At 44.0% G+C, this 27,509-nt stretch overlaps 1 protein-coding gene across 1 annotated transcript; it reads left to right on the forward strand.

The window, feature by feature from the left end:
- Positions 1-395: 395 nt before the first annotated feature.
- LOC112265094 (metalloproteinase inhibitor 2-like) lies at positions 396-27,509 on the forward strand. The gene is made up of 5 exons (XM_042317878.1): positions 396-789; positions 21,502-21,602; positions 21,709-21,817; positions 24,913-25,037; positions 25,218-27,509. The coding sequence occupies exons 1-5, from the start codon at positions 660-662 to the stop codon at positions 25,413-25,415; spliced, it is 663 nt and encodes a 220-aa protein (XP_042173812.1). The 5' UTR covers positions 396-659; the 3' UTR covers positions 25,416-27,509.

A 27,509-nucleotide genomic window follows, 5' to 3' on the forward strand; every position in this document is an offset into this window, starting at 1 on the left:
GGATAAATGCTTATAGAAAATCACAAGATAAGAGCAGGCGCTATTTTAAAAGGTTGTAGACATCAGATAGTACATGTTTGGAAATAGTGACTTGTTATTTAGTAGTAGACTAGGCCTAAATCCAACCTTCACTCAAGTCACATATTTAGATAATGCCATGAGGATACATAAGGTATGGAAACTGAGACTTCATAGCCTACATATAAAGATATACATAATGTCGGCTAGACTCTTAGACACATTATGTAAGCCTAGCCTGTTGATGAAAAGCAACCTCATTGTTACTAGAGCTCGTTCAACATTAATCTGCTGTTTTATAGAATGCTCAGCCTGCCTGCCACTGGTTTGGTCCTGACTGGGGGAGGAGCTCACAGCCCACCATAAAAGGCAAGGAAAACAGATTTCTAGGTGTCTGTCAGTCTGGAACAGTCTAGAAGGGAAAGGGCAATGTTCTAGTGTAGTTTACATGTCACACTTTCATTAGTGCGATCCTTTTGTGATATTTGGCGAAACAATCGACTTCACGACCTGAAAAGCTTGGGACTGAATATATATTTGTGTTTCTGTTCTTTAGCTGCCGTGGGGTAAACATTTTCCCTCCACGCGATAGATTGATAGATTTTTCCATAGAGTCGACAGTAGAATAATTCGTTTCCAAAATGACTTGGTCCATAAACAGTTGTTTCATTACTCTGGTCGTTCTGTTCCTCTGGCGGGTGGAAGACATCGCAGAAGCTTGCAGTTGCTCCCCTGCGCATCCTCAACAGGCTTTTTGCAATGCAGACGTCGGTAAGCAATTTTGGCAACATTTGTTTCTCTTCATATGTTGATAGATATGCTACTACACTGTATCAAGATAGGCTACTACACATTTTTGCGCATCATACAGAATTGTCTGTGGTCGTTGTAACTTTGTATAATTTTCATGCCATGATCATTAGGCCTATATTTACGTATTCTCACACAATTATTTGCATAATTAAGTAGGCAACAGTAAAACGGGCTACAGCCAGGGTTCTCAAACCCTGTTCCTGGATAGCTGCCCTCCTGTAGGTTTTCTACACCAAGTGTTCTATGTTGCTATAGGCCTACATTATGCCTTCAGATTAATTGTTATTTGTCCAAAAGCTAAATGATATACACCAAAATGTAAAATTAATATTTTCCTACATTTAGCCCAAGGCACTCAGTTGTAGTGTAGACTTCTTGGTGTAGACTATTATGAAAATCAAATAATAGTGGAAGGGTTATATCAATAATATTTGACAGTTAATTTGTTTCACTATTTAAGATGGATGGCCTGCTTTATTTGCAACATACTGGGAATACAAGAGGGAATGGTGATGGGTGGACCCTCTCTCACACCACACACACCACACACACAGCACTTTGCTTCAAAACAAATGTTCAATTCAACATGAAATTATCCAATACTTCACATACTTTACATTTTACAGAGAGAACCCATCAACCCCCCCCTCTCCTTTTTCTTTTGTGCCCTCTATAGAGTAGTCTTATAGCAGCAGCTACTGTACCCTCTATAGAGTAGTCTTATAGCAGCAGCTACTGTACCCTCTATAGAGTAGTCTTATAGCAGCAGCTACTGTACCCTCTATAGAGTAGTCTTATAGCAGCAGCTACTGTACCCTCTATAGAGTAGTCTTATAGCAGCAGCTACTGTACCCTCTATAGAGTAGTCTTATAGCAGCAGCTACTGTAGCAGCCTAGCTACCTCTATAGAGTAGTCTTATAGCAGCAGCTACTGTACCCTCTATAGAGTAGTCTTATAGCAGCAGCTACTGTACCCTCTATAGAGTAGTCTTATAGCAGCAGCTACTGTACCCTCTATAGAGTAGTCTTATAGCAGCAGCTACTGTACCCTCTATAGAGTAGTCTTATAGCAGCAGCTACTGTACCCTCTATAGAGTAGTCTTATAGCAGCAGCTACTGTACCCTCTATAGAGTAGTCTTATAGCAGCAGCTACTGTACCCTCTATAGAGTAGTCTTATAGCAGCAGCTACTGCTACTGTAGCAGCAGCTACTGTACCCTCTATAGAGTAGTCTTATAGCAGCAGCTACTGTACCCTCTATAGAGTAGTCTTATAGCAGCAGCTACTGTACCCTCTATAGAGTAGTCTTATAGCAGCAGCTACTGTACCCTCTATAGAGTAGTCTTATAGCAGCAGCTACTGTACCCTCTATAGAGTAGTCTTATAGCAGCAGCAGCTAGTCTGTACCCTCTATAGAGTAGTCTTATAGCAGCAGCTACTGTACCCTCTATAGAGTAGTCTTATAGCAGCAGCTACTGTACCCTCTATAGAGTAGTCTTATAGCAGCAGCTACTGTACCCTCTATAGAGTAGTCTTATAGCAGCAGCTACTGTACCCTCTATAGAGTAGTCTTATAGCAGCAGCTACTGTACCCTCTATAGAGTAGTCTTATAGCAGCAGCTACTACCCTCTATAGAGTAGTCTTATAGCTGCAGCTACTGTACCCTCTATAGAGTAGTCTTATAGCAGCAGCTACTGTACTCTATAGAGTAGTCTTATAGCAGCAGCTACTGTACCCTCTATAGAGTAGTCTTATAGCAGCAGCTACTGTACCCTCTATAGAGTAGTCTTATAGCAGCAGCTACTGTACCCTCTATAGAGTAGTCTTATAGCAGCAGCTACTGTACCCTCTATAGAGTAGTCTTATAGCAGCAGCTACTGTACCCTCTATAGAGTAGTCTTATAGCAGCAGCTACTGTACCCTCTATAGAGTAGTCTTATAGCAGCAGCTACTGTACCCTCTATAGAGTAGTCTTATAGCAGCAGCTACTGTACCCTCTATAGAGTAGTCTTATAGCAGCAGCTACAGTACCCTCTATAGAGTAGTCTTAGCAGCAGCAGCTACTGTACCCTCTATAGAGTAGTCTTATAGCAGCAGCTACTGTACCCTCTATAGAGTAGTCTTATAGCAGCAGCTACTGTCTTATAGCAGCAGCTACTACCCTCTATAGAGTAGTCTTATAGCAGCAGCTACTGTACCCTCTATAGAGTAGTCTTATAGCAGCAGCTACTGTACCCTCTATAGAGTAGTCTTATAGCAGCAGCTACTGTACCCTCTATAGAGTAGTCTTATAGCAGCAGCTACTGTACCCTCTATAGAGTAGTCTTATAGCAGCAGCTACTGTACCCTCTATAGAGTAGTCTTATAGCAGCAGCTACTGTACCCTCTATAGAGTAGTCTTATAGCAGCAGCTACTGTACCCTCTATAGAGTAGTCTTATAGCAGCAGCTACTGTACCCTCTATAGAGTAGTCTTATAGCAGCAGCTACTGTACCCTCTATAGAGTAGTCTTATAGCAGCAGCTACTGAGCAGCTAGTCTTAGTAGTCTTAGCAGCAGCTACTGTACCCTCTATAGAGTAGTCTTATAGCAGCAGCTACTGTACCCTCTATAGAGTAGTCTTATAGCAGCAGCTACTGTACCCTCTATAGAGTAGTCTTATAGCAGCAGCTACTGTACCCTCTATAGAGTAGTCTTATAGCAGCAGCTACTGTACCCTATAGAGTAGTCTTATAGCAGCAGCTACTGTACCCTCTATAGAGTAGTCTTATAGCAGCAGCTACTGTACCCTCTATAGAGTAGTCTTATAGCAGCAGCTACTACCCTCTATAGAGTAGTCTTATAGCAGCAGCTACTACCCTCTATAGAGTAGTCTTATAGCAGCAGCTACTGTACCCTCTATAGAGCAGCTACTGTACCCTCTATAGTAGTCTTATAGCAGCAGCTACTGTACCCTCTATAGAGTAGTCTTATAGCAGCAGCTACTGTACCCTCTATAGAGTAGTCTTATAGCAGCAGCTACTGTACCCTCTATAGAGTAGTCTTATAGCAGCAGCTACTGTACCCTCTATAGAGTAGTCTTATAGCAGCAGCTACTGTACCCTCTATAGAGTAGTCTTATAGCAGCAGCTACTGTACCCTCTATAGAGTAGTCTTATAGCAGCAGCTACTGTACCCTCTATAGAGTAGTCTTATAGCAGCAGCTACTGTAGTCTTATAGTCTTATAGCAGCTACTGTACCCTCTATAGAGTAGTCTTATAGCAGCAGCTACTGTACCCTCTATAGAGTAGTCTTAGCAGCAGCTAGCTGTACCCTCTGTAGTCTTATAGCAGCAGCTACTGTACCTCTATAGAGTAGTCTTATAGCAGCATACTGTACCCTCTATAGAGTAGTCTTATAGCAGCAGCTACTGTACCCTCTATAGAGTAGTCTTATAGCAGCAGCTACTGTACCCTCTATAGAGTAGTCTTATAGCAGCAGCTACTGTACCCTCTATAGAGTAGTCTTATAGCAGCAGCTACTGTACCCTCTATAGAGTAGTCTTATAGCAGCAGCTACTGTACCCTCTATAGAGTAGTCTTATAGCAGCAGCTACTGTACCCTCTATAGAGTAGTCTTATAGCAGCAGCTACTATAGAGTAGTCTTATAGCAGCAGCTACTACCCTCTATAGAGTAGTCTTATAGCAGCAGCTACTGTACCCTCTATAGAGTAGTCTTATAGCAGCAGCTACTGTACCCTCTATAGAGTAGTCTTATAGCAGCAGCTACTGTACCCTCTATAGAGTAGTCTTATAGCAGCAGTACCCTCTAGTCTAGCAGCAGCTACTACCCTCTATAGAGTAGTCTTATAGCAGCAGCTACTGCTATAGAGTAGTCTTACAGCAGCTACTGTACCCTCTATAGAGTAGTCTTATAGCAGCAGCTACTGTACCCTCTATAGAGTAGTCTTATAGCAGCAGCTACTGTACCCTCTATAGAGTAGTCTACTGTACCCTCTATAGAGTAGTCTTATAGCAGCAGCTACTGTACCCTCTATAGAGTAGTCTTATAGCAGCAGCTACTGTACCCTCTATAGAGTAGTCTTATAGCAGCAGCTACTGTACCCTCTATAGAGTAGTCTTATAGCAGCAGCTACTGTACCCTCTATAGAGTAGTCTTATAGCAGCAGCTACTGTACCAGACACTGTACCCTCTATAGAGTAGTCTTATAGCAGCAGCTACTGTACCCTCTATAGAGTAGTCTTATAGCAGCAGCTACTGTACCCTCTATAGAGTAGTCTTATAGCAGCAGCTACTGTACCCTCTATAGAGTAGTCTTATAGCAGCAGCTACTGTACCCTCTATAGAGTAGTCTTATAGCAGCAGCTACTGTACCCTCTATAGAGTAGTCTTATAGCAGCAGCTACTGTACCCTCTATAGAGTAGTCTTATAGCAGCAGCTACTGTACCCTCTATAGAGTAGTCTTATAGCAGCAGCTACTGTACCCTCTATAGAGTAGTCTTATAGCAGCAGCTACTGTACACCTCTATAGAGTAGTCTTATAGCAGCAGCTACTGTACCCTCTATAGAGTAGTCTTATAGCAGCAGCTACTGTACCCTCTATAGAGTAGTCTTATAGCAGCAGCTACTACCCTCTATAGAGTAGTCTTATAGCAGCAGCTACTGTACCCTCTATAGAGTAGTCTTATAGCAGCAGCTACTGTACCCTCTATAGAGTAGTCTTATAGCAGCAGCTACTGTACCCTCTATAGAGTAGTCTTATAGCAGCAGCTACTGTACCCTCAGTAGTCTACCCTCTATAGAGTAGTCTTATAGCAGCAGCTACTGTACCCTCTATAGAGTAGTCTTATAGCAGCAGCTAGCAGCTACCTGTACCCTCTATAGAGTAGTCTTATAGCAGCAGCTACTGTACCCTCTATAGAGTAGTCTTATAGCAGCTAGCTAGTCTGTACCCTCTATAGAGTAGTCTTATAGCAGCAGCTACTGTACCCTCTATAGAGTAGTCTTATAGCAGCAGCTACTGTACCCTCTATAGAGTAGTCTTATAGCAGCAGCTACTGTACCCTCTATAGAGTAGTCTTATAGCAGCAGCTACTGTACCCTCTATATAGTAGTCTTATAGCAGCAGCTACTGTACCCTCTATAGAGTAGTCTTATAGCAGCAGCTACTGTACCCTCTATAGAGTAGTCTTATAGCAGCAGCTACTGTACCCTCTATAGAGTAGTCTTATAGCAGCAGCTACTGTACCCTCTATAGAGTAGTCTTATAGCAGCAGCTACTGTCTTAGAGTAGTCTTATAGCAGCAGCTACTGTACCCTCTATAGAGTAGTCTTATAGCAGCAGCTACTGTACCCTCTATAGAGTAGTCTTATAGCAGCAGCTACTGTACCAGACACTGTGCCCTCTATAGAGTAGTCTTATAGCAGCAGCTACTGTACCAGACACTGTGCCCTCTATAGAGTAGTCTTATAGCAGCAGCTACTGTACCAGACACTGTGCCCTCTATAGAGTAGTCTTATAGCAGCAGCTACTGTACCCTCTATAGAGTAGTCTTATAGCAGCAGCTACTGTACCAGACACTCAGACCCATGTTCTTCTCCAGATCATTTAAATCACCTTAGGGTCACATGAAGGGAGATATTCTCAAACACAACCAGCTAAGAATATTCCAGCGTCTGTTCTTGTGAAATAAACACAGGATAGTTGTTAATTCTGTGGAATGTGACTGAGCTATGCCTGGCTCATAGTGGATTTAACAAGGTTCAAATATGATTGAAATGTATCCATTTAAAGTCATCTGTTCTTTCAAAGGTGCTGTCATTGCTGTTGTGATGTTAACATCCATACAGGCAGATACAAATAAACAAAGCGTGTGTACTGCATTGTGGGTAAATACTGTTTGTTGTGAGCTCTACTATGGATGGTTCTCTGGCCAGATCCTTGTATTGGTCATCAAAGTGTACCATGAACAGGCAAGATGTTGGGAGTCGAGTAGCACAATCCACTGTGTTGTGACTGAGAACTGTTATTCTGGGACCTTCTACTCTGTCACATCACATTTTAGTGGTCGCATACACATGTTTAGCAGATGTTATTGCGGGTGTAGCGAAATGCTTGTGTTCCCAGCTCCAACAGTGTAATAATATCTAACAATTCACAACAATACACACAGATCTAAAGGTAAAAGAGTGGAATGAAGAACTCTAGAACCCTGGACGGGTTCTACCCAGCCTAAACCACCAGAACAACAACTACAGATGATAGATGCCTTCCACTGCAGCCACTATTACTACTGTATAGTTACTACTGCTAGCCTGTGTGGCAAATGGAATCTGGGAAACATGGGCTTTGGTGTGAGGTCCAGGCAGGGTCGCTCACGTTCATTAGGCCACCCTGGCGAAACATTGTGTAACGGAAAAAGAAAATGAGTGTTTCTTATTTGACAAGTTTAGGTAGTAGACCTTCCTCCCCGTTTCAGACAGTTTTCTTCAGTTTCATGACTTGTGACCAAGACCCAGTGCCCTCTTAGAGAAAAGGATTCCAAAAGGTTTCTTTGGTTTCATGACTTGTGAACATGACCCAGTGCCCTCTTAGAGAAAAGGATTCCAAAAGGTTTCTTCGGTTGTCCACATAGGGGAACCCTTTTTGGTTCCAGGTTGAACCCTTTTGGGTTCCATGTAAAACTCTCTGTTTGAAGGGTTCTATTTGGAACAAAAAGGTTCTACCTGGAACCAAAAGGGGTTCTTCAAAGGGTTCTCCTATGGGGACAGCTGAAGAACCCTTTTAGGTAGCACTTTTCTTTTTCTAAGAATGTACTACAGCATCCACGTCCGGCCTGAAGGCTAATGACTGTATGTGTTCTTTAAAGAACCAGGGAATCCCACTACTTCTACTGTATTTGAATCAATTCCACTCACACATTGCTCATCCTAATATTCATTTTACTTGTGTATTGTTGTGAATTGTTAGTTACTACTGCACTGTTGGAGCTGGGAACACAAACATTTCAGTACACCCGCAATAACATCTGCTAAACATGTGTCTGTGACCAATAAAATAGTATTTGATCAAATTGTATTTGATTTAGTCATATTAGGCCAAACCTTTGGTTTCCCCTGACGAGGATCTGTTTCTGGGCCTCTTTCTCTTCTGATTTGATCAGGTACAGACCACTGCCTGTTTGGGTTACTTGTCTTTACATAACTAACTTATGCTAACGAGAATCTCTAAACAGTGACCGGCTTGTCTTGATGTTTAAATACCGTTTTTTTAGGGACTTTCTTCATGGTTGTGAGCTGGCTCAGTCTGTGGTGTGTATATACAGCAGTTTACTTATTCTACTTATTCCACCGTTTCTCTGCTATAGGTTGCAATGGCACCAGAGCTCGTAGAGTTTCACGTTTTAATAGCATGTGCACAAGGACAGTGAAATGCCTTTCTTGCGAGCTCTAAACCCAACAATGCAGTATTCAGTATCAATGTAGTATTAAAAATAACATAAGGTGAACATAAGATGAACATGAGAAAGTAAGAAGCTGCAGTACAGTATATACAGAGTCAGTTCCAATACCATATGTCCAATGTGCAGAGATACTGGAGTGATAGAGGTAGATATGTATAGGGGTCAGGATGTATCATAAACAGAGTAGCAGCAGCATAAATTGTGTGTGTGTGTGTGTGTGTGTGTGTGTGTGTGTAGTCAGTGTAAATATGTGTGCATGTTATGTGTGTGTTGGAGTGTCGGTGTGAGTGAGTTTGTAGAGTGCCATACCAAGCAGTGATGCAGCCAGTCAAGATGCTCTCGATGGTGCCGCTGGATACTTTTTTCAGGATTTCAGGGCCCAGACCAAACTTTTTCACCCTCCTGAGGGGGAAGAGGCCCTGTCACTCCTTCTTCATGACTGTGCGCGTGCGTGTGTGGACCATTTTAAGTTCTTAGTGATTTGGACATCGAGGAACTTGAAGTTCTTGACCCGCTCCACTGCAGCCCCGTTGATGTGGATGGGGGCGGGCTCGGCCCCCTGTTTCCAGTAGTGCACAATCAGCTCCTTGGTCTTAGTCACATTAAGGAAAAGGCTGTTGTCCTGGCACCACACCGCCAAGGTCACTGACCTTCTCCTTGTAGGCTGTCTCATCGTCGCTGGTGGTCAGGCCTATCACCGTCGGCTTGTCATCAAACTTGATGTTGGAGTCGGGCACGGCCACGCAGTCGTGGGTGAACAGAGAGTACAAGAGAGGACTAAGCACACACCCCCCTGTGGGGTCCCTGTGTTGAGGGTCAGGGTAACGGCGGTGATGTTGCCTACCCTCATTACCTGGGTTCGAACCATCAGGAAGTCCAGGATCCAGTTGCAGAGGGAGGTGTTCAGTCCCAGGGTCCTAAGCTTGGTGACGGGAATGGTGGTAGTCAATGAACAGCATTCTCACATACAGTACCAATCAAAAAGTTTGGACACATCTACTCATTCAAGAATTTTTCTTTGTTTGTACTATTTTCTATTATTATGTCAAGAGTGTGCAAAGTTGTCATCTCGACCTCAGAGAGCGAGATCCCCCAGTCCTCTGGGGCCTCACGCATGGTGTGGTTATTGTCGAAGCGTGTGTTAAATGCATTGAGTTAGTCTGGTAGAGAGGCATAGTTGGGCAGATCACTCCTGGGTCCTCCTTTGTAATCTGTAATGGACTGTAGCCCCTGGGCTCCCGAGTCTAGCGGTCTAAGGCACTGCATCTCAGTGCAAGAGGCATCATTACAGTCTCTGGTTCAAATCCAGGCTGTATCACATCCAGTCGTGATTGGGAGTCCCATAGGGAGGCACACAATTGGCCCAGCAGTGTCTGGGTTTAGCCAGGGTAGACCGTCATTGTAAATAATAATTGGTTCTTAAATGACTTGCTTAGTTAAATTAAGGTTAAATAAAAAATATGCGAGGGGCGTAGAACCTGTGTAATATGATTCCACTTTATTCCTATGTTGTCTTTTGCTCGTTTGATGTAGAAACACAATCCTGTTTATGAGATTTGTGCAGCAGAATAAGGTTTAGGTTTAAAGTCAAAAGTACAACGGTCTTTTCATTGCACTTTCATTTCATTGACTCTAAAAGGCTGTGAATCAGGGTTGGAGTCAATCCTATTTCCATTCTGTCAAATCAGAAAGTAAACTGAAATTCCAATTTGAGGAAGATTAGTGCTTTTAGTTTACTTCCTGAATTGACTGGATTGAAACGGAATTGAGCCCAACTATGCTGTGAAATGCACAAACCACGGGCAGAATGGGCTATTTTACTGTCATCGGTTTCTAGTATGTGAACACTGGACACTGTTTGCTTTGCTTTTGCACAACGATGCCTTGAAGTTGGCAACGTGGTGACATTGCAATGGCCTTGTCATCCCGTCTGATGGAAATGAGGAAATCGAGGGCCAATGAAGAGCACGACCAAGCATCTGAACCTGTTGAGAAAGTCTCTGGCACACACTGCCTTTTAAAACCCAGCTGTGTAAACCCATAACCTCTGGAAGGACTTTTCATCTCTGGAAATTCCTTGGTCGATTTTCACCAGTGAAAACCAGACAATATTCTTTGTAATTTTCCCGATGCCATTAACGGGCTAAGCTATGATGAAGGGGTATTTTTATACACAAACCATTCTGATGAAGTAAATCCTTGGCCTGCTTCAGAGTTGACCTCATTTGGCCTGGTGTACTAGTTTGGTGCTGGTCCCTGTCTTCAGGATACATCGCATTTCTTAACGCAAGAGATTCAGTTTGGGACCTCCTGCCCTCTCAGTAGAGGTGACTGGCATGAATGACACTGTGTCAACCTAGTTTCCGTGTGGTCCATTGTAGTTTGGTGTGGTGGGGTGGCAGGCAAGAGGAGGGACGGCGCCTTCGGTCACTTTCTTTAAAGGAGCTTCAGTATTTGTCTTCTACTGGACAGAGGACAGTAGGGGGAGTAGGAAAGATGGGAAGCGAGTGTGTCGCACAGGGCTGGGAATTGCCAGGGACGTCGTGATACAATATTATCACCATACTTAGGTGCCGATACAATATGTTTTGCGATTTTCACAATTCTGTATGTATTGCAATTCGATACTGTGATATTATTGTGTTTTGATGCTCCAAAAATATTGCTCACCATTTGTCTTCTGCAGAGGGACAAGAGAGAGCCATGAGAAAACGAGGTTTGGTCAGTCATGGAAATAAAAGTGCTGAAAACACTGGTGTTTTGGTGCAAGTACAGCCAACTAGTGCAAAAATAATATTGCGATATAGTCAAAACGATACGATATATCATAAAAAATAGTATCCCGGTATGTAACTGTATCGACCCCGCCCATCACTAATGTCACAGGCAGCAGGTGACATTTGAACCCATGCTGACACTGGTAGGTGTATGTTCTGTAGCTAGAACACCAAGGCCACTTGGTACCTGACCGGTTACGGAGCCCTTCGATGCCGCTCGACGATCAGATGTTATGTCAGTCATACATTTGACCAAGCAGTCCACTGCCTCGTATTGCTTCTAGTTGGAGGGGTGTGTACCTATGGAGACATTTTGGGAAAAGGAATGCAAACCTTTTGGGATCTGAAAAAAGTAGGCTGACTGGTTTCTGCTCTGAAGACAGGCCCTGCTGCAAGCTGTGTCAACAGACGATACCATTAAAACCACATCCTTTTCTGTCCAAAGCTAAATCTGCGCCAGCTTTGACATCACAACAGCTCCTTATGTACTCAGGGTTTGGCTGGGCTGTTTGTTTATCACGTGGATAGGTTGGCTAACGGTTGTTCATTCTACTAAGTGAGATGATATTTCCATGCTTTTGAAGTCTTGAGCGGATAGCTAACGCAGACGAGTGCTTGAATTGGGACAGTGTTCATCAGGCTTACCAGCACTTTACCAGAATTGAACTGCCTGAGTATCGACACCTCTAGGTTAGTCGCTGTAAAACATGAATACCGGCATTGTGACATTAAAGCGGACCGGCACCTTTTCATTCTACTTCAAGCACTGATACAGTCTGTCCTGTGTAGTATGGTAAGACAGGACGGATGAGGACTGATACAGTCTGTCCTGTGTAGTATGGTAAGACAGGACGGATGAGGACTGATACAGTCTGTCCTGTGTAGTATGGTAAGACAGGACGGATGAGGACTGATACAGTCTGTCCTGTGTAGTATGGTAAGACAGGACGGATGAGGACTGATACAGTCTGTCCTGTGTAGTATGGTAAGACAGGACGGATGAGGACTGATACAGTCTGTCCTGTGTAGTATGGTAAGACAGGACGGATGAGGACTGATACAGTCTGTCCTGTGTAGTATGGTAAGACAGGACGGATGAGGACTGATACAGTCTGTCCTGTGTAGTATGGTAAGACAGGACGGATGAGGACTGATACAGTCTGTCCTGTGTAGTATGGTAAGACAGGACGGATGAGAACTGATACAGTCTGTCCTGTGTAGTATGGTAAGACAGGACGGATGAGGACTGATGCAGTCTGTCCTGTGTAGTATGGTAAGACAGGACGGATGAGGACTGATACAGTCTGTCCTGTGTAGTATGGTAAGACAGGGCGGATGAGGACTGATGCAGTCTGTCCTGTGTAGTATGGTAAGACAGGGCGGATGAGGACTGATGCAGTCTGTCCTGCGTAGTATGGTAAGACAGGACGGATGAGGACTGATTCAGTCTGTCCTGCGTAGTATGGTAAGACAGGACGGATGAGGACTGATGCAGTCTGTCCTATGCAGTATGGTAAGACAGGACGGATGAGGACTGATACAGTCTGTCCTGTGTAGTATGGTAAGACAGGACGGATGAGGACTGATACAGTCTGTCCTGTGTAGTATGGTAAGACAGGACGGATGAGGACTGATGCAGTCTGTCCTGTGTAGTATGGTAAGACAGGACGGATGAAGACTGATACAGTCTGTCCTGTGTAGTATGGTAAGACAGGGCGGATGAGGACTGATGCAGTCTGTCCTGTGTAGTATGGTAAGACAGGACGGATGAGGACTGATTCAGTCTGTCCTGCGTAGTATGGTAAGACAGGACGGATGAGGACTGATGCAGTCTGTCCTGTGTAGTATGGTAAGACAGGACGGATGAGGACTGATGCAGTCTGTCCTGCGTAGTATGGTAAGACAGGATGGATGAGGACTGATTCAGTCTGTCCTGCGTAGTATGGTAAGACAGGACGGATGAGGACTGATACAGTCTGTCCTGTGTAGTATGGTAAGACAGGACGGATGAGGACTGATACAGTCTGTCCTGTGTAGTATGGTAAGACAGGACGGATGAGGACTGATGCAGTCTGTCCTGTGTAGTATGGTAAGACAGGACGGATGAGGTCTGATGCAGTCTGTCCTGTGCAGTATGGTAAGACAGGACGGATGAGGACTGATACAGTCTGTCCTGTGTAGTATGGTAAGACAGGACGGATGAGGACTGATACAGTCTGTCCTGCGTAGTATGGTAAGACAGGACGGATGAGGACTGATGCAGTCTGTCCTGTGTAGTATGGTAAGACAGGACAGATGAGGACTGATACAGTCTGTCCTGTGTAGTATGGTAAGACAGGACGGATGAGGACTGATGCAGTCTGTCCTGTGTAGTATGGTAAGACAGGACGGATGAGGTCTGATGCAGTCTGTCCTGTGCAGTATGGTAAGACAGGACAGATGAGGACTGATGCAGTCTGTCCTGTGTAGTATGGTAAGACAGGACGGATGAGGACTGATGCAGTCTGTCCTGTGTAGTATGGTAAGACAGGACGGATGAGGTCTGATGCAGTCTGTCCTGTGCAGTATGGTAAGACAGGACGGATGAGGACTGATGCAGTCTGTCCTGTGTAGTATGGTAAGACAGGACGGATGAGGACTGATGCAGTCTGTCCTGTGTAGTATGGTAAGACAGGACGGATGAGGACTGATGCAGTCTGTCCTGTGTAGTATGGTAAGACAGGACGGATGAGGTCTGATGCAGTCTGTCCTGTGTAGTATGGTAAGACAGGACGGATGAGGTCTGATGCAGTCTGTCCTGTGCAGTATGGTAAGACAGGACGGATGAGGTCTGATGCAGTCTGTCCTGTGTAGTATGGTAAGACAGGACGGATGAGGACTGATGCAGTCTGTCCTGTGTAGTATGGTAAGACAGGACGGATGAGGACTGATGCAGTCTGTCCTGTGTAGTATGGTAAGACAGGACGGATGAGGTCTGATGCAGTCTGTCCTGTGTAGTATGGTAAGACAGGACGGATGAGGTCTGATGCAGTCTGTCCTGTGCAGTATGGTAAGACAGGACGGTTGAGGGTCTTTGGCAGCACTACAACATGAGCAGCTATACTTGACGTTTCAGAGAAATGTACCATAAACCAGATTTATGTGTTTATATTTCAGTTAGTGAAGAGGTGTGATGACATGCAACACACAATTCCCTGAGGACAGTTCCTGTTGAGTTTATGGACAACCATTAGATTTCATTCCTAGTAGATTCTCCAAAATGATTGAGCGACACAATGGGGAACACTTGACATGAGAGCTAATTGTTTGGTTTGAGTGGATTGATGAATTTGGCATTGCTGCGGAGGGAGCTCAGTTGGTAGAGCATGGCGATTGCAAGATCAGGATAGTGGGTTCGATTATCAGAACAACCCATGCGTATTAAATGTATGGGTACATGACTGAGTCGCTTTGGATAAAAGCATCTGCTAAATGGTATACTGTATATGGAATGAGGATTAGATTGGATAAAAGCATCTGCTAAATGGTATACTGTATATGGAATGAGGTTTAGATTGGATAAAAGCATCTGCTAAATGGTATACTGTATATAGAATAAGGATTAGATTGGATAAAAGCATCTGCTAAATGGTATACTGTTATGGAATGAGGATTAGATTGGATAAAAGTGTCTGCTAAATGGTATACTGTATATGGAATAAAAATTAGATTGGATAAAAGCATCTGCAAAATGGTATACTGTATATGGAATGAGGATTAGATTGGATAAAAGTGTCACCTTCTGACCATTTTTATGTCTTTGTGTTAGGTTGGTCAGGGCGTGAGTTGGGTTGGGTAGTCTATGTTCTCTTTTCTATGTTGTTATATTTCTGTGTTTGGCCTAGTATGGTTCTCAATCAGAGGCAGGCGTCATTCGTTGTCGCTGATTGAGAATCATACTTAGCCTGTTTTCCCCATTTTGGTTGTGGGTGTTTAATTTCTGTTTAATGTCTGTTCAGCAGGCAGAACTGTTTAGTTTTCTCTTCGTTGTTATTTTGTGTAGTGTTAAGTTTTTTCTATTAAAATATGATGAACACTTACCACGCTGCATTTTGGTCCTCCTCTCCTTTCACCAACGAGAACCGTTACAAAAAGCGTCTGCTAAATGGTATACTGTATATGGAATGAGGATTAGATTGGATAAAAGAGTCTGCTAAATGGTATACTGTATATGGAATGAGGATTAGATTGGATAAAAGAGTCTGCTAAATGGTATACTGTATATGGAATGAGGATTAGATTGGATAAAAGAGTCTGCTAAATGGTATACTGTATATGGAATAAGGATTAGATTGGATAAAAGAGTCTGCTAAATGGTATACTGTATATGGAATAAGGATTAGATTGGATAAAAGCATCTGCTAAATGGTATACTGTATATGGAATAAGGATTAGATTGGATAAAAGAGTCTGCTAAATGGTATACTGTATATGGAATAAGGATTAGATTGGATAAAAGCATCTGCTAAATGGTATACTGTATATGGAATAAGGATTAGATTGGATAAAAACATCTGCTAAATGGTATACTGTATATGGAATGAGGATTAGATTGGATAAAAGCATCTGCTAAATGGTAATTTACTGTCTTTCTTTTGATTGGACTAAATCATTTTAGCTCCTAGTGGAGCAAAGAGCCTCAACAGTGTATCTCCAGCAAACCCAGTTCAGATCAGTTTCCTTAACTTCATTCCAGGTGAATCCTAGTTCCTACCCTCTTCATCCCTTCTTCATTGGTTCTACTCAATGTCTTCCTCGATGTCCAACCCTGTGGATCCCACTGAAGTGCCTGTCTTGTTAGTCTTTAGAGGGCAGGAATAGAGAGCAGGAATAGAGAGCAGGAATAGAGAGCAGGAATAGAGAGCAGGAATAGAGAGCAGGAATAGAGAGCAGGAATAGAGAGCAGGAATAGAGGGCAGGAATAGAGAGCAGGAGTTGTCGGCCGCTGGCTGAACCAGAACCCTTCTCCTCCTCTACAATTAAATGACATGCATGGACATTTTCCCATCTGCATATTGTTCTAAAATGTTTGCTGATGACCAAGCAAGTGTCCCAACTAGTCTGTTTGTTGCTTGTGAAAGAAAGTACACTCTGTTCCACAGCCACTCCTGATCTTGTTGCAGCCTGCCAGATAATTATTCTTGTCTTTTCACAGCCTTTGGTTATCTTGTTTCCAGTAAACATTGGCATTTCCTATAATGATTTTATCTATGGTCAACTGTTTTCAGGTAACATTGGCATTTCCTACAATGATTTTATCTTGAGACCGAGCGCAAATCAACTGGTGTGCAACTCTGGTTAGAAATGAACACACACCACACACTCCATGTTAGTCATAATCATCATTCAGTGGACTCTCCCAGGTTTCACCTCTGCACGGTGGAGTTGCATAGTAGTCTGGGAAAGTTACTAGGATGAGTAGTTTAGCCTTCCCATAGATTACAAATGAACTTGAAATGGAAAGAGTTTTGGAAATGCTGTTTTACAATGTAACACTGAATGGGTAACTGGAATCTTCCAGAGCCATAATTGAGTGCTCCCTTTGTGCTCCTTTTTTTGAATGATTGTCTCACAATTTTATCAAAATGTTTAATTGACAGAACAATTAATTTGATTATAAATCCTTTATAAACCCGTAACCGTATTGTAAAGTTTTACCCTTTAACTCAGTTTAGGGGGGACAGTCAGAGTGAACAAGAAGTTGGTTTATGATGAGCCACTTCCTGGTAAATCTACCATCCTTGAACATCTGTCAACAGGCTTTATCAAGGCCTTGTTTAAGTCCTATTTTTTTGAGTGCCCTTTTCAGTGTCCATCCATACTGTGCTGCCTGTACCCCCCTCATTTCGGCTCACCTTAGGGGCCAGGCAGAGCGTGGTGTTTGTTGACTACACAGTGTACACTGTTATGGCACAGGGCCAATGAGAGCAGACTGTGTAACATGCATCCCATCTCCCATCCAATTACACTGATGTAGTGTGTCAACCAAACACAGCCTCAAATGGCCCCAAGGGACACATACAACCACAGTAAGACGTCCAATAGCAGCCCCACTCCAGCAACCATCCGGTCATTCAGACAGGAGGTGTGTTTTTATCCCCACTGTTAGACATACATGTGGCAGCTAGAGGTTAAACCATTTGGATTTAAACCTGAGGAAGATTAAATGTATTAGTTTGTTTCTGGACTTTCTCAGTCAATTCTTCGTAGGTTTGGTGATTGGAAAATCGGATGGTGTTAGGAGTTGAAATGGGGAAATGGTAGGACTCATGATCTGCTCAGGTTCAATGGAGAGGGACATTACATATCACGATCCAATCATGTTATTGTATCTTCAAAAGGAAATACCAAATGGACAAAAATATATTACATGAGGAGAGTACTGTATTAGCCATGGACACAGAACCCAGCTCTCATTTCCAAGAGCAGACTAGTTTCACAGTACATTTCAGACCGACAGCATTGTCCACCAATCCAAGTGACGCAGCACAACTGTGTCACTCCACAGTCCAGTCAGTCAATATATCCTTGCTTGGTGCCTTTGGAACATTCCACCTGACTTCCTTTACCATCGGAGGGAAGCAGAAGTGTCCGGTGTCTGATTCCTGCTCAGCCAGTGAGGATTGTTTCTGCACACCGGTCAAGGGGATGACCACCAATCCCCCTGGAGGAGCAGGAGGGTTTCCCTACACTGGTTGTCCATGGGGCTGTAACACTAGCAGCTGTGTGTTTCAGAATGGCAGAGTGTGGAACACAGAGGGAAAGAGGGAGTGTGTGTGAGTCGATCATTCTGCAAGGATCACTCAGTGCAGTACTGTGGGGTCCCCTGGGCATGTTTGGTGTTGTGTGTGTGTGTGCGTGAGTCGATCATTCTGCAAGGATCACTCAGTGCAGTACTGTGGGGTCCCCTGGGCATGTCTGGTGTGTGTGTGATCATTCTGCAAGGCAGTGCAGTACTGTGGGGACCTCATTCTGCAAGGATCACTCAGTGCAGTACTGTGGGGTCACCTGGGCATGTTTGGTGTTGTGTGTGAGTCGATCATTCTGCAAGGATCACTCAGTGCAGTACTGTGGGGTCACCTGGGCATGTTTGGTGTTGTGTGTGAGTCGATCATTCTGCAAGGATCACTCAGTGCAGTACTGTGGGGTCCCCTGGGCATGTTTGGTGTTGTGTGTGTGTGTGGCCTCAGAGAAAAGGTGCTCTGTGCTTCCGTCTGAGACTGTTTGTAGACTATAGTGAGACTGTTTGTAGACTATAGTGAGACTGTGTGCAGACAGTTGTGTAAAGTACATAAGTAAAAATACTTTAAAGTAATACTTATGTAGTTTTCTTTGTTGTCTGTACTTTACTTTACTATTTATATTTTTGACTACTTTTACTTTATTTCACTACATTCCTAAAGAAAATAATGTACTTTTTACTCAAGTAGTGTTTTACTTGGTGACTTTCACTTTTACTTGAGTCATTTTCTTTTAAGGTATCTTTACTTTTACTCAAGTATGACAATTTGGTACTTTTCCCACTACTGTGTGTAGACTATAGTGAGACTGTATGTAGATCTTACCCACTGGGCCCAGACGTCAATTCAATCTCTATTCCACGTTGGTTCAATGTCATTTAATTGGAAGGACGAGGAAACCATGTTGATTCAAACAGTGTGTGCCCAGTGGTTAGAGTCTGTATGACTGCGAGGGCTGCCCTCTCAGAGCTGTTCTGATGCACACAGCAAACCATGCAGCCTGGGTAGAGTTTAGTGCTTTTTCCTGACTATGAACTTGATCTTAGTTGACTTCTCCCTCTCTGTCGATCCTGTTGGCTTCTCTCTTGCGTGCTCTCTCTCTCTTCCCCTGTCTCTCTCTTCCCCTGTCTCTCTCTCCCCATGTCTCTCTCTCCCCCTGTCTATCTCTCCCCCCTGTCTCTCTCCTCTCTCTCTGAATGTCACTGCTAGCATATGGTATTGGTATTGCTGGCCTGTCTCTTTCTAAACACATGAAATGGTGATGAGGATGTTTCCACAACTGCAGAATGATTGCTATTCCTGCCACTCCTTAACTCTGTTTCCCTGCCTGGAGATATTCTACATTCCTCCATCACTCTCAACATCCTATCTCCTAGTATTCTCTCTCTCTCTCTCTCTCTCTCTCTCTCGTTCTCTTTTGTCCCTCCCTCTCCGTTCTCCCTGTCAACAGTTTGACTCTGTAAAACCTTAAAAGGAAATGTTATTCTCGGGCCGTATTGTAATCCAATTAAGGCACATGCTTCATACTTCTTAGACAAAGTATAAATTCCCTAAAAGACTGGTTTTAGCCGTACCTGCGGTCGCCACCTTGGGGAATTGGACGACTGAACTCAAAGTAAACATCTGTTTGACATTAGTCTCCAGTCTGATTCACAGCTGAATGCAGCTAGGGCTGGACTGCACTGAGGTGAACCTCATCTTTCATTCATAGCAGCGTTTTCCACACTGCCCTTTGTTTGTTGCTAGGCAGTGGTACAGTTGTGGTTTTAAAAACCAATAGAAAAGATGTTCATATTAAAGGGATATTACACTCTGAAGTCTAAGTTTGTCAGATGTATTTATTTTTTATCTCAAAAGGGATCTTGTGTTGAGGAAAGTCCACGTCCCAGGCTATATATTGTGTAGATCCATAAATACACGTCCCAGGCTATATATTGTGTAGATCCATAAATACACGTCCCAGGCTATGTATTGTGTAGATCCATAAATACACATCCCAGGCTATATATTGTGTAGATCCATAAATACACATATATACATATATCATTTCCGTATTTGTGGTGCTTATCTTTTCAATGTATTTTTGGTTGAGGCGTAGTTGGCTCTGCCGAACCGATTGCAGGGGATGTGGAGCCATCTTAAGGTCTGTAAACCTCTGGCAAACTCTGACAATGGAGTGTAGTGTCCCCTTTAAGTAGCTGGTACAGCTATTAGAAAAAAAAACGTCTACTGTAATTTCATTGGATCAGGATGTCTGCAAAACAAAAACAAACTGTAATTCCAGTGATAAAGCAACAAGTACATCTATGTGGTATACTGGTCCTAATGATGACAGACAGTTGTGGAATACAGGGAACTTAACATCGTTACAGAAGGAAGTTCATCTGTTTGGCAAGGACCATGTTTTTCCACTCCAACCTTTCTGCCTATTTCTTCCTTCCTTGTCCAACAACAAATCCTTTAAAAATCTCCTGAATCAGACTGAAATGAGGAGAAAGAAGAAAAGAGAGGCTGGTTTGTGTCGCTGTCAGCACCTTCTACCCAGACTGATGGGCGGAGGGCTCGGGAGGAGGGGCCTGGGCCCGACAGTGTGTGACAACGTCTGGTGTGTGACTGATTTCCTGTGCGCATGCGTGCATTCTGGTTAAATTTTCCAAAAGATTGCTGACTAGCTTCCTCAGAGCAGGCCAGGCACATTCCTCTCTCAGATTACAGCTGATGAAACGCTCATATGCCTCAGTCTTCCTACCAGCACCTGGTTGGCACCTGAACCATCTGCAGACCAGACAGGGCAACATAGTTAAACCAGGCGTGTTGAATTAAAGGCAGGGCAGCATAGTTAAACCAGGTGTGTTGAATTAAAGACAGGGCAACATAGTTAAACCAGGTGTGTTGAATTAAAGACAGGGCAACATAGTTAAACCAGGTGTGTTGAATTAAAGACAGGGCAGCATAGTTAAACCAGGTGTGTTGAATTAAAGGCAGGGCAGCATAGTTAAACCAGGTGTGTTGAATTAAAGGCAGGGCAGCATAGTTAAACCAGGTATGTTGAATTAAATGCAGGGCAGCATAGTTAAACCAGGTATGTTGAATTAAATGCAGGGCAGCATAGTTAAACCAGGTATGTTGAATTAAAGGCAGGGCAGCATAGTTAAACCAGGTGTGTTGAATTAAAGGCAGGGCAGCATAGTTAAACCAGGTGTGTTGAATTAAAGGCAGGGCAGCATAGTTAAACCAGGTATGTTGAATTAAAGGCAGGGCAGCATAGTTAAACCAGGTGTGTTGAATTAAAGGCAGGGCAGCATAGTTAAACCAGGTATGTTGAATTAAAGGCAGGGCAGCATAGTTAAACCAGGAGTGTTGAATTAAAGGAGAAGCAAATGACCAGAGTGAGGAATCTAGGACCAGGAAGGGAAACAGACTTTCATCTGTTTGGGAGCAAAACCTCGCCAATATGTTACACCCAAACAGTCTAAACTTATGCACAGTCTGAACAGACGGTAAAAACGTGGGTCTATAAAGCATTTTACTGTTGTTCTCTTCCATCCCATAACACCCTTAAACCGTCAGTGTCTGACTGACCAGTAAAACGGAAATAGATTATTTCAGTAGAGTTAAAACATGTCTCCCTCTCTTCCGCTCTTCTAGTGATCAGGGCCAAGGTGGTTGGAAAGAAAGTGGTTGAGGCTGGTAATGACGTCTATGGCAACACCATCAAGAGGATCAAGTACGACATCAAACAGATCAAGGTATGATCAGACTTCTTATTAAGTGCTTTCTGCAGTCAGTGAAGTTCAGACCTGCATATGGACATGTTTGATAAGTCCTTCTCTTCCTCTCCTTGTGATTGGATAGATGTTCAAAGGTCCTGACCGGGATATCGACGCCATCTTCACTGCACCCTCCTCAGCCGTTTGTGGCGTTACTCTGGAAACCAACGGCAACAAGGAGTATCTCTTCACAGGTGCGGTTCTCACTATGTTACCCAGATCTATTGCCTGCACTGGTTCAACTACCAAGAAATGCTTACAGCATTATGACCATCCTACTGACCATCCTACTGACCATCCCACTGACCATCCTACTGACCATCCTACTGACCATCCCACTGACCATCCCACTGACCATCCTACTGACCATCCCACTGACCATCCCACTGACCATCCCACTGACCATCCTACTGACCATCCCACTGACCATCCTACTGACCATCCCACTGACCATCCTACTGACCATCCCACTGACCATCCCACCTGACCATCCCACTGACCATCCCACTGACCATCCTACTGACCATCCTACTGACCATCCCACTGACCATCCCACTGACCATCCCACTGACCATCCCACTGACCATCCCACTGACCATCCCACTGACCATCCCACTGACCATCCTACTGACCATCCCACTGACCATCCTCATGACTGACCATCCTACTGACCATCCCACTGACTGACCATCCCACTGACCATCCTCACTGACTGCATCCTACTGACCATCCTACTGACCATCCCACTGACCATCCCACTGACTGCATCCCACTGACCGCATCCCACTGACCATCCCACTGACCATCCCACTGACCATCCTGACCATCCCACTGACCATCCTACTGACCATCCACTGACCATCCCACTGACCATCCACTGACCATCCTACTGACCATCCCACTGACCATCCTACTGACTGACCATCCCACTGACCATCCTACTGACCATCCTACTGACCATCCTACTGACTGCATCCCACTGACTGACCATCCATCCCATCCTGACCATCCCACTGACCATCCTACTGACCATCCCACTGACCATCCCTGACCATCCTGACCATCCTACTGACTGACCATCCTACTGACCATCCTACTGACCATCCTACTGACCATCCCACTGACCATCCACTGACCATCCCACTGACCATCCCACTGACCATCCCACTGACCATCCCACTGACCATCCCACTGACCATCCTACTGACCATCCCACTGACCATCCTACTGACCATCCTACTGACCATCCCCTGACTGACCATCCCACTGACCATCCCACTGACCATCCCACTGACCATCCTACTGACCATCCCACTGACCATCCCACTGACCATCCCACTGACCATCCCACTGACCATCCCACTGACCATCCCACTGACCATCCTACTGACCATCCTACTGACCATCCCACTGACCATCCCACTGACTGCATCCCACTGACCATCCTACTGACCATCCCACTGACCATCCCACTGACTGCATCCCACTGACCATCCCACTGACCATCCTACTGACCATCCCACTGACTGCATCCCACTGACCATCCACTGACCATCCCACTGACCATCCCACTGACCATCCCACTGACCATCCCACTGACCATCCCACTGACCATCCCACTGACCATCCCACTGACTGCATCCCACTGACCATCCTACTGACCATCCCACTGACCATCCTACTGACCATCCCACTGACCATCCCACTGACCATCCCACTGACCATCCCACTGACCATCCCACTGACTGCATCCTACTGACCATCCCACTGACTGACTGCATCCTGACTGACCATCCCACTGACTGCATCCCACTGACCATCCTACTGACCATCCCACTGACCATCCCACTGACCATCCCACTGACCATCCCACTGACCATCCCACTGACCATCCCACTGACCATCCCACTGACCATCCTACTGACCATCCTACTGACCATCCCACTGACCATCCTACTGACCATCCCACTGACCATCCCACTGACCATCCCACTGACCATCCCACTGACCATCCCACTGACTGCATCCCACTGACCATCCTACTGACCATCCCACTGACCATCCTACTGACCATCCTACTGACCATCCCACTGACCATCCCACTGACCATCCTACTGACCATCCCACTGACCATCCCACTGACCATCCCACTGACCATCCCACTGACCATCCCACTGACCATCCCACTGACCATCCTACTGACCATCCATCCCACTGACCATCCCACTGACCATCCCACTGACCATCCCACTGACCATCCCACTGACCATCCCACTGACCATCCCACTGACCATCCTACATCCTACGGACCATCCCACTGACCATCCCACTGACCATCCCACTGACCATCCCACTGACCATCCCCTGACCACTGACCATCCCACTGACCATCCTACTGACCATCCCACTGACCATCCCACTGACCATCCTACTGACCATCCCACTGACCATCCCACTGACCATCCTACTGACCATCCTACTGACCATCCCACTGACCATCCCACTGACCATCCTACTGACCATCCTACTGACCATCCCACTGACCATCCTACTGACCATCCTACTGACCATCCACTGACCATCCTACTGACCATCCCACTGACCATCCTACTGACCATCCCACTGACCATCCCACTGACCATCCTACTGACCATCCCACTGACTGCATCCTACTGACCATCCTACTGACCATCCCACTGACTGCATGCTGTATGAAAAAAACAAGTGCTTTAGAACAATACATTTTGGTACAACTTCAGGTTTTAATTTATAATAACTTTTTTAAAATAAATGTTTGTTTTTAAATTAATGATGTATACCCATTGATTCTTGAAGAATATAGCTTGTATATTAGTAATGTCTTTAGTTCAACTGTTGTACCCCATCAGAACCCAAAATACAAGCCTGTTTTCATTTTAATCACATGCATGGTCAGTGTTTGCATCCATAGCTCTGTCTATGAATTTGTTTCTTCAGCCCGTCCCTCAGCTTTTTACCAAAACCGTGGCGGGGTGTCTGCTTTGTTATTGTTGGAACTGCAGATTTCTAAATGAATCATGACAAATGTTACACAGGCTTATGAATGAACCATTTTATAATTCTTATAAATGTTTATAAATATTGAAATATGAATTGATTTGAAGTATTTATGTACACTAGTTATAAATAGTTTATGAATGCTTATTCAAGTTATTATAAAGTGTTACCCACTCGAAGAGTTCCAGTGTTCCTGTCTGTATCAGCATGTTTTCTCTATGGGACATAGACTCACTATCTCCTCTGTCTGCAGGCAAGCTGGAGACGGATGGAACCATGCATGTAACACTGTGTGACTTTATTGAGTCTTGGGAGGCCATGAGTGCCACACAAAAGAAGAGTTTGACTCAACGCTATGAGAGTGGCTGCAAGTGCAAGGTGTGTGTGGGTGTGTTTGATGGGAATTATAGGAATATTACAGTACACCAGTTTTGTTCAATATTTACACAGCACATTTTCTTAAAAAGATTACTCTGGTCACATTGGCAAACGCTAGAGAATTGGGGTAATGATCAGTCGGTGATCTTGGTCTTTCTCTCTTTCTGCTCCGATCCACAGATCATCCGCTGCACTTCCATCCCCTGTACGATCAGCGCCCCAGAGGAGTGTCTGTGGACGGACTGGGTGATGGAAAAGAGCCACAGCGGTCCCCAGGCCCAACACTTTGCCTGTATCAATAGGAGCGATGGGTCCTGTGCCTGGTACAGGGGGATAGCACCACCCAAGAAGGAGTTCCTGGATATTGAAGACCCCTAAACTCTTCAGGCCATCCACTCACTATTCAGAGTGACTAAAGATGTCTGCAATTAATACATGGAAAAAACAAAAGTACGCAAAGCTACGAATCCAAATAATTATGATTAAATGAATCAGTGAAGTAGTTAATAACAATGAATTACAAGACCCATATTGACTTGTCCAGTTGTCCAGTTGTGATGTCACATAGAGAGGTCAGGTGACAGGTTGCAGGAAATAGTCCGTATGCAAGAGAGCAACAATCTGGAGAAAACAGCACTTTCTGACCCCCTCACCGCTCTAAAAGCGCTTACTGGTCACTTCTTGTACAAGTGCAATAAAAATAAACTACAAATCAAATATAGAGCTTCAAGTATTAATTGATCTTTGTGCCGTTCATTTGTCGCTCGCTTTTAAACTGGAACCAAAGGTGTTATTGAAACCCAAAAGGGTGATATCAAAGTGTTGTTGGCCGATGTGGTCGTGTTTCTAAATAGAACATTCTTCCTAAAGAATACCATCCTAAAGCCTGGGGCATGTTCAGCTGGGCACAATATTGTAGAACGTTCAGATCGTATGTTTAAATACATGAAGAACAAACATGTTTCTCTGACATAAAGGAAGGAATCATGTAAGCTCTATTCATGGCATTTCTATCTGCAACATTCAACCTTTGCCTACAACATTCAACACTAGCCTCCTGAACGTAGCCCTGAAGTAGTTTAGGTCGAAACCAGGGCTTCAGTTTTGTAATGTCATTGACCAAATTAAACATGACTCAGATGCAGTGGAGGCTAGTGGGAGGAGCTATAGGAGGATGGGCTCATTATAATAGCTGAAATGGAATAAATTGAACGAGTCAAACATCTGGTTTGATACCGTTCCATTTATTCCATTCCAGCCATTACAATGAGCCTGTCCTCCTATAGCTCCTCCCACCAGCCTCCGCTGCTCAGATTCTTTCTTCCTTGCTTCATAAGTCTGATAATATTATTCTTGGTGTATATTCTTCGGTGGGATAAATATTCTGTTCATTTTAATGTACTAGACAGGAGTGGTCTAAAAAAAAATAGGTGCTGTGTCATATAACTAGAAGTGCTTCATCATTCCTATTATAATATTAACTGGCTTATCTAAGGTCTTACTATGGACAAAACCCTTTGTTGATTTCTCTGCAACGGAGACTGTAAACCTGGCTGCTATGTTTATATACCTACACTGCACATGCCACACAGTACAGTCTGAAAACAAGGTCATTGAATCTTCCATTTTTTTGTTATGTACGTATTTTATATTTGTTTAGTTCTGGTATAATTATAATATTTTGCTTTGGTTGTTTTGTCTCTTGGTGTAATGCCTCTGTGTAAGAACATATTTCATTAGAAAAATTGGGAGACTCGTTATACCTTTTTGCAAATTACATGTGTTCTTTGTAAAAAAAAACACAAACTTTTTTGTGTGTGAATATTCTCGAATTGTGATTGGGGTAAACGGAATATGTTTGGCACAGTTTTCTGTTCACTTTACAGTACACGTAGTTACTTCACAAAACAGATCAGACCCATATTGTAGCATGCCATAATCTCCACTGAAGACTTGTATTAGCTCCCCAAGCTATTGCCAAGGTTTTAGCTTAGCGGACTAACATAGTCTTGTGGTGCATTGGACACCTGGGTTTGAACCCAGCCTGTCAGAGTAGTTTGTTGGTTACCGGTGCTCTGCTTCACCATGACCTGTCCTCTACAAGAGGTTCATCTACAATTACAGTTGTATTACTTCAGTAAAAACTGAACACAATGTTGTACTGCTATAATAACTTATCAATCATTTGCCGACAGGACAGGGATACTGTATCATATAACTCCAAACTTGTATATCCACGTAAAAAATATGAAATTCTCCTGTAATGTACATGGTATCAATTCTGTATTAGTAAGTGTCTCTTTATGTAATACTAGCAGAAAAGTAGAATGAAATTGGACGACTCGTGCTAGATCCACATGAGACTGTGGAGAAGCAACTGAATTTTTTGCATGCATATGACTCCTTGTGTCATTGGGACTGTATGGTATCTTCAGACATTGGGCAGACGATACAAATAAAAGTTTAGATATA

Source organism: Oncorhynchus tshawytscha, unplaced genomic scaffold, assembly GCF_018296145.1.
Source record: "Oncorhynchus tshawytscha isolate Ot180627B unplaced genomic scaffold, Otsh_v2.0 Un_contig_5665_pilon_pilon, whole genome shotgun sequence".
In the NCBI taxonomy this organism is placed as follows: domain Eukaryota; kingdom Metazoa; phylum Chordata; class Actinopteri; order Salmoniformes; family Salmonidae; genus Oncorhynchus; species Oncorhynchus tshawytscha.

Bases quoted from the DNA above. Each gene is read 5' to 3' on its own strand.
- LOC112265094 (XM_042317878.1), top strand. From the start codon at position 660: ATGACTTGGTCCATAAACAGTTGTTTCATTACTCTGGTCGTTCTGTTC. The intron at 21,603-21,708 runs GTATGATCAGAC...GTGATTGGATAG, and splicing joins ACGACATCAAACAGATCAAG to ATGTTCAAAGGTCCTGACCG. The intron at 21,818-24,912 runs GTGCGGTTCTCA...CTCTGTCTGCAG, and splicing joins CAAGGAGTATCTCTTCACAG to GCAAGCTGGAGACGGATGGA.